General features: G+C 41.5%; 1 protein-coding gene across 3 annotated transcripts in view; it reads left to right on the top strand.

Moving 5' to 3' along the window:
• The window catches only part of LOC100557540 (cysteine-rich venom protein pseudechetoxin-like), a 67,229-nt gene that overhangs the window by 25,591 nt on the left and 26,881 nt on the right, over positions 1 to 14,757 (top strand). For all 3 annotated transcript variants that reach the window (XM_062959167.1, XM_062959150.1, XM_062959159.1), the window contains exon 9: positions 4,497 to 4,585. In XM_062959167.1, coding sequence (XP_062815237.1) covers positions 4,497 to 4,585 — 89 coding nt within the window. The remainder of the gene's footprint in view (positions 1 to 4,496; positions 4,586 to 14,757) is intronic.

Genomic DNA, 14,757 nt, shown 5'->3' with positions numbered 1-14,757 from the left:
TGGAGGGCTGACAGTATGACAGACCTCTGACTACCACAATGTTATTTTAATCACCAAATCTGTGAACTCAAGGTACACAAACATATAAACAGAAGCATATAAAGTTTTCAAAGTTCATTGGAGTATGGGAGAAGTGAAGGCTTTGTGGGACTTGATTTTTCATTAATAAGTCAGAGAAGAACTGAAGAAGGACAATCCTGTAGACTATGTATCTAGTTGTCAACTCATCTCTTCAAAGATTACCAGCCACTGCTTTGATTGGAGAAAGGTCATTAATGACTTTTTTGAAAGGGTGGGAGTTCTGATTGTCTTTTTGCAGAGAAAGGGGAATAATATAACTGTGTTTTTAATTATTAGTAGATCTGGCTTAATAGAAGTATATGAATTACATTTTAGATGAAGAAGAAGGATTTCATATATTACAACTATATTTTATTATAGTTGCAAAGACAGTCGGATCAGTTTAAATATATTTTTGCTCTTGATTATATGTTTTTGCTATGTTTATTTTCATGCAGACATACATACATGCTTTTTTCTTTATTTTATTGTACTTGGAAATTATTAATAAAAACATCAACAGAAAAAAGGTTGGCAGTAGTGGCGTGCATTCGGGTAAATGCTTATCCTGTTTCGTTTCCAGACATTTTTGTGGGGTGATCCATTTTCGGAAAGCCTCCTGAAATTGGGAAGATTGTTTTTGGTTCTTTCATTTGGGGCCTGAAAATTGGCCCATTATGAGGAGGGGGCTTCCCACCCACAGGTTCCCCTTCCTGAGGCACTTGGCTGCCTGGCAGTCACTGGCAAGTGCATGCATATGTGGGCACTATGCTTATTCTCTTTCTCCTCCCTCGCGTCCACAATTCCCCACATTCACTCACGGGAATCATGGCTGGGCAGCCCCTCATCTGGACCTCAGAAAGCATGCTTTATCAGGGCGGAAGGAACCACCACCCCTCCCTCCTTTCCGTGTGTGTGTGGTGGGGTGTGTGAATGGGCACTGTGCAGGCGCTCGGCTGCAGGCAGGCACTGACAGGCATACACGCTTTCCAAGCCTGCCTGCACACTCCACACTACATACACACTCTCCCTGGAAAGAGAGTGTATGTGTGGCCGGGCGCAGGCTGGCCTGGAAAGTGCATGTGCGCCTGTCAGTGCCTATACACCCCACACCACACACACATCCTCCCTGGAAAAAGAGTGTGTGTGTTGCAGGGTGCAGGCAGGCTGCAAAAGTGTGTGTGCACCTGTCAGTGCCTGCCTGCAGCCGAGTACCTGCTCAGTCACACACCCCACCACACACACACTCCCAGAAAGGAGGGAGGGACAGTGGATCCTTCCACCCTGATGCTGAGGTCTGGATGTGAGGCTGCCCGACCACGACTTCCATGAGTGAATGTGGAGCATTGTGGGCATAAAGGAGGGAAAGGGGGAGGAGGAGAAAGAGAAGAAGTGTGCATGCACAGAATTTCGGCTCCACACGAAAGCAGGCTTTTGTGTCAAGCTGAGTTTCGTGTGCGGAGGAGCATCCCGTTCCGTGCTTCCAAATAAATAGAAGATATGAGAGAAATGATAATAAACTGTAATACAAATTTTGTGCACATGTCTAGTTGGCAGCTATCAACCACTTCTCAGACCAGTGGTGTCAAAAGGGGGGTGCATGTGGTACAGTCCACACCACGGGATAACATCAGAGGAGGATGATACCATCTTCTCCTGTTACTGCTGCTGCTGTTTTTTTTCCTCACTTCTCCTCCTTGCTTTTGCTCCCCAGTGTTTTTTTTCCTCTTACACACATTCTCGCTCACAGTAGGCCACTGCTGCCACCACTGCTGTTAGAGCTGCTTCCCAATTTCTAAGTCGCTGGAGGAAAGAGAAGGCGGCAGCAAGAGAAAAGCAGAAGAAGGAAGACCACCTTTGTATGTTCCCTTCTCTTTTTCCCTCTCTTGCAGGCGGACTTCACACTGATGGGCCTGAAGGCCCAGAAAGCCTGGCTAATCACCACACATCTTGCCCGCCTTTTCATCTGCCTTCTTACCTGCCTTTTTCTGCCAGCAAGGCTAAGCTGCACATTCATAATACAAAGGAAAACACTGCTGTTAATAAGAAAGGGGGGGGGGGGAGATAAGAGCTGCTCTTGATGGTTCTTCCTCCTCTTCCTCTTTGTCTTCCGCCTCCTCACTTGTACTATATCACTAGGGATCTAATCATATGGGGAAAATTTAGCATCCTGGGAGGCTTTCACCTTGTCTTCTGGAGGGAGCTCCAATGTCGTGTCACTTCTGGCAGAGGTCCAGCCCCCAACTGGGGTGAAAGCTTTCCCCACAACATGGGAGGCATCCTGTGTTGTGCTGACTCCAATGGAGTCAGCACAATGGAGCCGGCATGCAACTTCTCTAGGAGAGCAACACTGCCCCGTGTGATGGGGAAAATGTCGCTGAGAGGGAGCTGGGTGTCGCTGAGAGGGAGCTGAGAGGGAGCTGGGTCGCTGTCCCTCTCCTTTTGCTACAATGTCAGGTGAATCAGGACATTCCGCCTGGCCTTTACGATGAGGCCCTTGAAGAATGTCATTTGCTGTGCCTGCCTTCATTCTGGCTGGTGCTTTCTTCTTTTACCTGTCTCCCACTCAAACCAGCATATTTTTGTTCTTTTTTCTAACTTCTTTGCCCCCGCTGTTTCCTTTGCTCTAAAAGTTGTAGCTGCTTTCATAGGTGGGAAGACTTTTAGTGCTTTAATACTTTTTGTATTAAGGCAGAATTTCAGAGAAAGCAGCAATGTAAATGAGTTCTTCCATGTATAGATCACTTCAATTTGTACGTGTTGAAAAAATCTCATCTGAATTGGAACCATAACATAGGATTTACTGTTTCTCACTAAAAACCTGTCCCCCAGCATACACATACCCACAGGTCAGTTTCATTGAAAGAGAAAAATGGGTAGTAAAGCACCAACTTAAGAGGAAATCTAAATTGAATACACACCTACTTCCCCAAATGCTTCTCCGGCTGTAGTCAGAAATTCTGCTGTAACCCTAATCTTCTCTGTGCAAATGCACACAGTTAAAGAGTGTAGAAAGAGATGACATTAGCAATTAAGAGGTAGTCAAAACAGGGGTGGAAGCATCTTACAGAAAAGGCCAATGCATTTTGAGACTTTTGTTTACAAAGAAATTGGGGATTTGAGGGCACAATAATAGTTGTTTCTGCAGAGCAGAAAAAACAGAGGTAGCAAAGTTGTATTCTTCATGTTCATCTTTTGTATGTCCTGCTTACATATACGGTACCAATATACCTACAAAGTTAAAACACTATGCTTATTTAGTGTTTGAACCTTCTAATGCACATGTTCTCCAGTCAGAGCTATCATTATTGGCCAAGTTATGATGACACATTGATTCATGTGGTTTTGTCTACTCATGATACTAGTGTTCTGTTGTTTTCATTGCTGCTGGGGGTTTTTAGTCACTGGTTATGTCAAATCTTCTGGTATTTCAGCTCTAATACTGCAGTATGGGAGGAGGTCCACAGCGGTGACACCATGAGTTACTGCACCACATGACACTACCCAAGTATCTCAGATGTCCTACTTCTCTTACTCATCCTTGCCTGGACACAAAAACAATGTTGTCTAGTTTGTAGGAAGTGTAGTTCATCTCCAATATTTACTAGTTTTATTTAAATATTTCCTCTCAACTTGCCAAAAGCCCTCAGACAATGTACAACAGAGAACAGAAATTAGAACATGCTTTAAAACAAACCAAAATAATTTTCAAAAGGTTTTAAAAATGCCACTTTAATGAAAACAGTGAAAAAACTATTTTTGATTTTACTGACCAAAGGGTAGGTGATAGAGTGCAGACCTCTCTTTTTAGTGGGAACTCAACAGGATTAAACCCTGCCTGGTTTCCCTTGGGAGGGAACTCCATAACATGAATGCTGCCCTAACACATGTATCCACTGACATAATACAACAAGTTGACATGCAGTAGGACCTCTCTTGAGGATTAAATATTCCAGGCAGGCTGATGTGGGAGGATTCAGTCTTTCACTATATCCTGGCCCGAAGCCATTTGAGCTTTTATAGGTCAAAATAAACACTGTAAATTGACTACAGAAGCAAACTGAATGCCAGTGCAATTCAGACAAAATAAGAAGTTGCAAACAAACACCTGACCACTGTTTAACTGCTGCATTTTGCAATAATTGAAGCAATTTTCAGGGGTAGCCAGACACAGAATGCCTTCTAATAGTGAGCCTAGGGGGCAATTTGGCATGAATCATTGTGACCAGGTCTGCTTTCCTGAGAATAGAGGTAGCTCTGTAACAAGGGAGCCTGAGCAAAAGGCTCTCCTGCTCCCAGGCAGCACAGTGGCCTTTCTGGAGCAATAAGGGGTCCAATACCACATCTCTCAGTTTAACTTCTTTTTATTGTTGTAGACAACCAAACTTATCTGTATTGTTTTCTTTCATTTTACTTATATTTATTTAATGTTGCAGAGGAAACAGGAAAGACCTTTTAAACACCCCCTATGCAGCAGGAACACCGTGTGGGGATTGCCCAAAGCACTGCGACAACGGATTATGCAGTAAGTATGTGAATGAATGTTGTGAGACAAAAGTGGTATTAATGTCCCAGTTCTTACAGAGTTAGGGTTAGCAGATACTGTATAGAGAAAATGGGACAATTCTTGCCCATGTGTACCCTGGTGGCCACACTGTTGCACCAAAACCTAGAAACCCCTTTCCATCAAACCCCTTTCCATCAAAAAATAATAATAATAAACCAGCAATCAGCTGAAATTGAAATAGGAAGTATCAGATTTTGATTGCAACCTAGTTACTTCTAGATTATTCCAAGGTTTTTAAGGTCTGAGGGGTTCATGCTTTTGAGTGAGTTGGGAAAGGATTGTTTAAAAATACCCACAAATACATATTTTTAGAGGACGTAGAGATTTTCATCATTCACACTTTGGGATCCTCACATGTTGCATGAGATTCACTGACCACTCTTTGTCTATCCCTGTTCTGACATGTCCACCCATGCATTGATTCCCATTATTTCTCTCCCTCCTTTCTCCCATAAAAGGGACTCAAGTTTGAATTATCCAATTAATCGCTATATGCAAAAATCATTAAAATCCTAATGCTGTCAAGTAGAGTTTCCCTTACAGCCTTTTCACATGCACTGCCAGAATCGTCCTGGATCTCCGCAGATCACTATGATTTTGGTGGCACCCAGAGGGGGTGGGGACATGTTGCCCCATGCTCACACCATTCCGACTTCCCCCCTACCTTTTGAGACGGGGGAAAAGCCTCCTTAAGCCAGCTTGATCCATCTTTCCCTATGAAAAGATGGGGAGCCATACGTCGGCCACTGGTAGCAATTTTTCGGTGTCATTGGGGGTTTTGCGCCAGTTCAGTCACAGAGCCACCCTGAAAGTATTCTCCAGAGTGTGGTGGGAGCCACTGGGCTCCGTGGCTGAATTTAAAAACCCCATTGCTGCTGCCAAAAAAAGGTAAAGGTGAAGAGGCCCTTAGTCTGACATCTTTGCTCACTCATTTATTTTCGGATTGTCATGGACAGACCATGCTCATTGGCAGCATGAAGAAAGTTTACTACCGCATCAAGAAGCAAATTGAACTTCTCACAATTACATGAACCAGTGACTAGCACTCTTTTTGTGAGCTATGCATTTTGGTTTTCTACTTTCTTCATTTTCTTTTTCCAGTGCAAGTAAAACTGTTTTGTTGTTTTCTTTAATTTTCAGCCAATCCATGCAACTATGACGATAACTACAGTAACTGTAAAAATTTAAAGGAAGAATGGGGATGTGATATTTCTCTAATGAAAGATTGCGAGGCTTCTTGTAAATGTACCACAGAAATACAATAAGGGTCTAGTCAATTACTCATCCAAATTAACGCTTTTGATTTAAAGTACGGCATTGATACTTGGTTAAATTAGCCTATCATACAGCTTTGAGCATCATTGAGCAAAGCTTGTACTCTTCTACAGGAGAAAATAGTTTCATTAGGAAATTATATCTAACATATATACTTTTAAAAGTCTTTTCACAGATTTCTAAGGTGTCTTTTTTAATCAGCTTTATCCATCAAACTTGTATTTTTTCTGATTTGTATCTAAATTTAGAAACTAATAAAGTTTTTGATTTTACTTTAAAAAACTAAAATGTTTTCCTATGGTGATTATCAAAAGTAATAAACTGCTCTAGTAATATCATTCATATTATTAACAATTATAAGGGACGGACAAACATCCTAGTTCAGTTTAGATTGGAACCAGCACTTACTGTATCTGCTCATGAATAAGACTAAAAATGAGACTAAATTGTAATCAAAAAATAAATCCACTTATGATTAATATTATTATGGAATAACTTATTATGAGTCACTGTAAGTACTGTACCTTAATTCTCATGAAAAAATCTTCTCTAACTAGATGGCAGGAGAATCTAAAAGAAGCACAGACCAATCTCTAATCTTTCTAATCTCTCTCACATCTTTTACCATTGCACTCAAAGAAAAGGATGGTTCCTTTTTTATATGACTTAATATTGCATCTTAACTTTTAATTAAAAAAAAGTGTCCCCTTCTCTGAACGGAGTGGCCAAAGGCTTTTCAGAGTACCTTGGTGGTAAAATGGCAGCAACAGGGGTCAAGGCTGGCATTTTTGCCTCTGTGAGGAATAGATCTGAGGATCCCTGTGCTGAGCCCCAGAGTTTTACCTTGCCATATTAATGGGTGATATCAAAATCCAATTTAGTCCCCAAACCTGCCCATGAGATAAACTTTACCCAAGTACATATAATATAGGGCACTTTAGAGAAGTCTCCCTCACAAATGTCTCTCAAAACTTCCTGTAGTTTCTGCTCCAGATGTTCGGACAGTGAGAAACATTTCCATTTGGGCTTATACAATTGGACCTTTGTATCTATGAATTCTATATACACAGACTCAACCATTCACAGATTGAAAATAGTTTTTAAATATCCAAAAAAGCATACCTTGATTTTGCTATTTTATATAAGGCATTTTACTATATATAAAAGGACTTGAGCATCGATGGATTTTTGATATCCATTGGGGGTCCTGGAACCAAAACTCAGCCAATACCAAGGATCACCTTCTCACTCTATTTCTCTCTCACCATCTCTGACTCCTCCTCCTCCTTGTTTCTAGTTCTCTTTCGACCTCGTCAGACATGATAGCCGTGTATAAATATGTAAGGGGAAGTCATAGGGAGGAGGGAGCAAGGTTGTTTTCTGCTGCCCTGAAGACTAGGACGCAAAAACAATGGCTTTAAACTACAGGAAAGAGATTCCACCTGAACATTAGGAAGAACTTCCTCACTGTGAGAGCTATTCAGCAGTGGAACTCTCTGCCTCAGAGTGTGGTGGAGGCTCCTTCTTTGGAGGCTTTTAAGCAGAGGCTGGATGGTCATATGTCAGGGGTGCCTTGAATGCGATTTTCCTGCTTCCTGGCAGGAGGTTGGACTGGATGGCCCACGAGGTCTCTTCCAACTCTACTATTCTATGATTCTATGATTCTATGACAGGTTGATTTGCCCGGCGTACATCACTTGTTTTCCACTTTCAACACAGAGCCCAATGCACAGGGACTTCTGGCCAGGCTCTATGCTGAAAGAGGAGAGCAAGTGATATACACCGCCAGGACAGTAACATGGGAGGCTTCTCAAGTTTCCTTAGAAGCAATGAGGGGAAGCCGGGTGGTGATAATTCCCCCTATGGGATGGGGGGTCAAGGTAAGACAGGCAATGTGAGACATGGAGCAATGGGTTCTCCACGCTCCCGCACTGGGACCCCATGGGACCGGGCTGTGGCGCAGCTGGATAGTAGCAAGGCTTCTTCACTTCACTTCACTTTATTTCTTAATTAGTGAAGAAATTGCAAAGCTGCAATAAATCACTACTGACCGAGAGATCATAAGATCAAAGCCCAGATGAGCTCCTGACCATTTAATAGCCTAGCTCGCTGTTGACCTAAGCAGCTCGAAAGACAGTTGCATCTGTCAAGTAGAAAATTTAGGGACCACTTTATGTAGGGAGGCTAATTTAACGAATTTACGACATCATAAAAACTTCCAGCAGCGTGTGGAAAGGAATGAGAGAGTACTCCATCAAGGACTCCATGTCACAAGTGGATGATGAAGTGGCGGCTCCCCCGTGGCCGGAATCGAGCATACGCTCATGAAGCCAGAAGCTGGAAAATGTTAAATTGCCTTTGTGTCTGTCTCTATGTCGTATGTCTGATGACATTGAATGTTTGCCATGTATATGAGCATTGTGATCTACCTTGAATCCCGTTCGGGGTGAGAAGGGCGTAATACAAATACTGTAAATAAATAATATTAAAAAATAATTGATTTGCCATGATGCGTGCCAGATCCATTGGCCTTTGTGATGAGGTCCTTAGTCTCCTCCTGGCCTTGGTTGCTGCTACAGGAACATTCCACGTATACAAACCTTGCAAAACAGAATTTCCCTGTTCTGACAGAGTACGATTCTACTTATTATTTAATGCACTGTTAGCTGGCGGCCCAGAAGTTGCTCCTGGATGTCCAAATTATTCCAGGGACTTCCTGTTATTAACATAAGGTAAACTGAACTGAACCAGATTCGACCCTAAACAAAGATGGAGAATGCTCCCGAAATTCAGCTAAACTGTGGAGCAACCTTGTACTTTGGGCAGAGTGTGGGCAGCACACCAGCTCCAATGTGTACAAGTCTGCTGTCCACAGAGGCTGGTGCCCCCATCCCCTTTTCCCTACGTACACCCCTTCCCCTTTTTCCTGATCAGATGGCCAAAAGTCCTAATCGGTTTTGGATACACAAGACTCCACCCTGCCACTGATGCAGGTCAGGAGCAGAGCAGATTAACACCTTAATGGTCTCTGGGGACAGCCCAAAGCATTTATGCTTAGGACTGGCTCCAGATTTTGTGGTAGGTATGTTAGTGAGGTGGAGAACCCATTTGGTGCCCTTCACTAATGGGATGGTGAATCCAGTTTGAATTTGGGTGTAAGTTTTAAAGCAGGGGTCCCCAAACTAAGGCCCACAGGCCAGATGCAGCCTTCCAGGGCCATTTCCCTAGTCGCTGCCCTAAACTTTAGATTTAAGGTCACTCTAAATCTAAAATGACTTGAAGGGACAACAACAATCCTAATTAACTTAACTATCTCATCAGTCAAAAGCAGGCCCACACTTCCTACTGAAATACTGGTACATTTATGTTGGTTAAAACTGTTTTCCATTTTAAATATTGTATTGTTCTTTCATGTTTGTTTGCACTACAAATAAGATATGTGCAGTGTGCATAGGAATTTATTTTTTTATTAAACTACAAGGAATGAATGAAAAGTAATGCCTCCACCTTCGTTACTTCGGTTTGGATGGGAATATTTTAATAAATCAAACGGAAAAAAATCCTTAGAATGTGCTCTTTAACTACCACTATTCACATTTCCACATAATCACCAGACAATTGGATACATTTCTGCCAACGATGAACAAGTTTTCTGAAATCGTCATGGAAGAAGTCAACACTCTGTTTCCACAACCAGCATCTCAAAGTACCCATCGGGCACAGATCTTCCAATAGCCAAGCAAAGCAATAATGTGACCCACACGTTCTTGTGAAATGCGGATTATGCTTGAAATTTCTCTCTGAGTGATGCAACGATCGTCCTGAATCAATCTGTCAACCTTTTGCTTGTGAAACTCGGTGGTTGCTGTGACAGGACGTCCAACTCTTTGTTTGTCACACAAGTCAGGTGTTCCCACCTCAACATCTTTAAACTTACTCGGCCAATGACGCACAGTACTCACATCAACACAATCACCATAAACAGCTTGCATTCTCTGATGAATCTCCTTTGGGGTGACATCTTCTGCTGTCAAAAATTCAATGACTGCAATGACTGTTGCTTAAGTCGCATTGACTGACCATCGGTGCAGGGTTCCATATTTCACACTTTAACAACACAATCATTCAATGCTAAGGCTTCCCGCCAAATGGAACTGTAGAAGAGAGTCTACTGAACAAGCTAGTACCTGCCACATACCAATATTGCCATCTGTTGAGGAATTACAAAGGTGGAGGCATTAGTTTTCATTCAACCTCCATATAGTCTGGCCTCCCAACAGTCTGCGGATCCCTGCTGTAAAGCGACTATAAGTTGCTGGCCCTCCTGTCAAGATGCACTTGCAAGGAGATATTGTAATCTCATCCAGCACAGTGTGAATTCTTCTTCCCTAATCTGTGGTCCTTCTTCATTGATTCGTCAATGGGCTTGATTAGGTGATGGATTCAAATTGGAAGGGAAACGATTCCACCTTAACTTTAGGAAGAATTTTCTGATGGTAAAAGCTGTCTGACAATGGAATCTCCTGCTGCCTCAGAGAATGACAGAGTCTCCTCCTTTAAAAGTTTTAAACAGAGACTGGATGGCAATATTGAGAGAGTTTTTTGATTGTGTAATCCTGCAGAGCAAAATGGGGTTAGGATAAATATCCCTTCTGCTCCGATTCAGTTCTTTGATTCCAGGGGCAATAAGCACTCTTACAATAGAAACACAGCTAAAATCACGAATTAACTGCCATCCAAGTTATTGGAGATCATATTTTCTGGGGATTTACACTTATGGTCATAAATAACTGAACATGGTCCAAAAAAACTAACTATACAGCCTGGCAACACTTCAGCTAAAGTGTTGCTGAGACACTGCAGACCAAAGCTCTGAGAAACCATGTCTTCACAGCCCTCCTGATTGCAGGGCACATTGAAACAAGTAGTCATGGCCATAGGAGGTCTCCATATCTGCCTGTTATCGATGTGTTCCACACCTGGGGCTGAGTCTATAGTAGGCTGTATCTTAGCATGGTATCCTGCCCTGCATTGACCCCTTTACTACCACATACACCTGTTTTAACCCAAATGAAACCAGTTTCAGTAGCCACATGGACCTCCATTACATATGATCTCATTAGACAGGGGAAGAATTGGTGGCTTGCTCCACTTCACCGCCACTTTAAGCACGGAGCCCGCTGGCTCTTATTACATGAGGTACTACTACTTCTGGTGGGGATCCATGCTTAAAGGGGCGGCGAAGTGGAGCATTCTACCACCACTGCAACATGGGAAGGTTCCCGTGTTGCCTTGGAGAAGTGGGGAGAAGCTGGACTGCATTTTTATTCCTGTGATATACAGTAGAGTCTCACTTATCCAACATAAATGGGCTGGCAGAACGTTGGATAAGCGAATACGTTAGATATCAAGGAGAGATTAAGGAGAAGCCTATTAAACATCAAATTAGGTTATGATTTTACAAATTAAGCACCAAAACATCATGTTATACAACAAATTTGAAAAAGTAGTTCAATATGCAGTAATGCTACGTAGTAATTACTGTATTTACGAATGTAGCACCAAAATATCACGATGTATTGAAAACTGACTACAAAAATGCATTGGATAATCCAGAACGTTGAATAAGCAAATGTTGGATAAGTGAGACTCTACTGTATGTGTACAATCACTTCATCAAAAAGCCTTTTTGTCCCTTCATTCTTACTACCCATTTGTGCTTCTATGAAGCAAAGCCAGAAGAGAAGGTGGAAGTAAATGCCTACTTGTAAATGTGTTCCCACAAAAATCAAATCAAATAAACAATAAAAGATTTGCCAGTTGTCAATAGGATGCAGCCAAAGCATCAAATATGCACACACACTCTCCCTCATTGACAGCTAAGACCACTGCTGGAAGCTGCTGGATGAATGGCTGAAAAACAAAAGACAATAGAGACAGAAATAATCTGTTAAAGATAAGGGTGTGTGTATGTCTGTCTGCTATCTTTTTCTAGTCTCAACCAGTTTTGGACAAGATCTGGCAGGTATGGACTCTATTAGCATAAACTTTGGATGAACAGTTTTAATTTACATGGAAATATTGAAACCCTCTGCTTTTACAATTAGATGCAAATTATAGAATGACTGTATAGTGAGACAGGCGTGCATGATTCCCAGCTAGTCAATACAACTATTTTATATTGAGGAGGAAAACACGTATTTTAAATATAACCAACTTTATAGCATCAGGAAAAAAAACTGATGCTATAAATATCATGTTGAACTTGCGATTTTTGACTGACTGGCTTTTGAGGGTGACCTCTCAGTCTGATCTTTATCTGCAGATTATTGAACAAAAGCTGTGGGTGATTTCTTACTCCATTGATAAGTAATTGACTTTGTATGGCACCAGGCAAGTGGAGCTGCCTGTTTTAGCAGCAACAAATACTAACAAGGGAGCTCCTCTTCTGTAGTGGGAGTATCTGGTCAAACACCAACCCATATGGCCCATCAAGCCCCAATTCAACTACAGTCCCAATTCAAAGATCAAACCATGCATTTAAGAAGCTCACTTCTTTCCAAAAACAGAGAAGTAAACTAGAGCTTTTAAAAACTGTCTTAAAGCTCTTAGGCATTGAAAAGAAGTATTTTTCCACTGACATTGTGTGTTCCATCTGGACTGGGATTCAGAAAAGGGTGCAATATCTAGCCCCTGTAGATTCAGCTTGGGAGAGTGCTACAAGTATTATTTGTTAGGCCTCAACTACACTAATACGTCAAAACTTGTTTCTGCTTCTTTCAGACATGTTCACAACGTATGCATCAAAGAACAAGGCTTATTTCTATATAACTTTAACTTCTGTACAAAAATTTGGGAATATGTAACCAGATGATGAGCTGGATAAGCACATTTGTAAAAAAAAAAAATCTCATCCTGATTTTTCAAAATCTAAATAGAGATGCAATATCAGTAATTTATCATACCTACAATGTTAAAAAACCTGTGGCCATGGTTATTTATATTTGGGTTATTAACATTAAGTTATGAATGATAGCAGTATGTATTTAACTCATTGAAAATCCATACTTGAGGAAAGAAAACAACAACAAAGAATAAGGAAAGATTACGTCTGTAATCAGTGAAGCACGTAAAAGTCACCATATGACTTGCCTATTATAACTGAGGACATAAATTTCAGAACTGAAATGAACATTAGTCATGAATTGTTCTCTGAGTATATCTTGGAAGATCTGCATTAGTTATGAGGTAAAAAGATACTTTATGTGCCTCAGCACAATGTGCTTAGCTATTCATCAGGTTACTCATGACATTAGCAAAGTACTAAATCATAATAATAAACCAGAAAGAACAAACTAAAATACCCAGGGAGCTTCCAGACAGCACAAAAAGGAGGATTTTAAAGGGAGGATAAATAAAACCCAGGATCTCAGAGCAGGTCCTCACACAGACCTGCCAGTGCCAGGCTTTCTTCTCCCGTCATCCTCACAGCCATTCTGTGTCTTCGGATTAAATGGAGGGCAGACGGGGAACATCCGCCAGAAGTTTTTTTTTTTTTAATCACTCAATTATGTGCTGCTCCTCATGTACGCACATGCGAATCTCAATGTAAAAACAAAAAAGATTCCCATGTGTGCCTATAAACATCAGCGCATAATGGCGAGATTTAAAAAAATCCACTGGATTTCCCTTTTTCCCCAATTGCTTATTCACAGTCTATTTAATATTATAAAGTTTAAAATAAATACTTTCAGCAATCTCAAATGGCTCTCCGCTTCTCCTGTCTTTAAACCAGCTGGAAATCAGCCGTGTCTCCTGATCAGCTGTTTTGGGCTTTTTAAAAGTAGAACAAGCTGGAAGCAGTCTCTACAGGGCGGTAAAGAGGGAAATCCCAAACTTTACATGAATGCAGGGCCACACAGTCATGGGAAAATCCACTTTTTTTGCCCAGAACTGGGATAAAGGAGGACCTTTTTGAAAGGAGGTTTCCCTCAGTTGATGAGATTGAGCAAACGTAATCTGATCCTTTTTAACCCATTCTTATAGTTACTGTGAAGGGCCCCCAGATAGGCATGGAGAAGGTGCAGGTATCTCTACCTGTTAATAAGACTAATATTAATATGTCTATCTTTATCATGCCATCACCACCAACCATCATTATCTTTATCATGTAACTAGAAGCCTGATCAAATTAAAAGAATGAGACTCTACAGAGACTGACCATGGGATGGAGGGACCTCAATTATCAGGAACAAATAACACACTGAAATGAAAATGGAGGGACATTCTGTAAAGGACTATTATTGTATATAGAGCCAACCAGATCCAGTACATAAAAGTTCTAAGATATTGATAATAGTACAGTTAAGGATGGCACCTGTCTCCTGCTTCAGATATTTAGTGGAGGATTTTTTTTATGAGACGAGCCTTTATATGATATGCCAATGAGGTTACTCAGATTTGGATAACTAGAATGAGGAAACCTATGATGGAGAGGGATTTCTGTACATGAATGAAAGAGTGGCAATAATACTTGCAGTACAGGGCTGGACACAACACTAGATTCTGCACTAGGAGATATCATAGAGTTGGAAAAGTTCTCATGAGCCATCTAGTCCAGCCCCTTGCTCATTGCAGGATTTCCCACTAAATCACTGGTTCTCAACCTGTGGGTCCCCAGGTGTTTTGGCCTACAGCTCCCAGAAATTCCAGCCAGTTCACCAGCTGTTAGGATTTCTGGCAGTTAAGGACCAAAACATCTGGGGACCCACAGGTTGAGAACCACTGCACTAGATCATCTCCAGCATGTGTCTGCCCAACCTCTTTTTGACAAAATCCAGAGGAGGATTGCTTCT

Source organism: Anolis carolinensis, chromosome 1 (assembly GCF_035594765.1).
Source record: "Anolis carolinensis isolate JA03-04 chromosome 1, rAnoCar3.1.pri, whole genome shotgun sequence".
Lineage (NCBI taxonomy): Eukaryota > Metazoa > Chordata > Lepidosauria > Squamata > Dactyloidae > Anolis > Anolis carolinensis.
The sequence above is the reverse complement of the archived record's forward strand: the minus strand, read 5'-3'. Positions and strand labels throughout refer to the sequence as shown.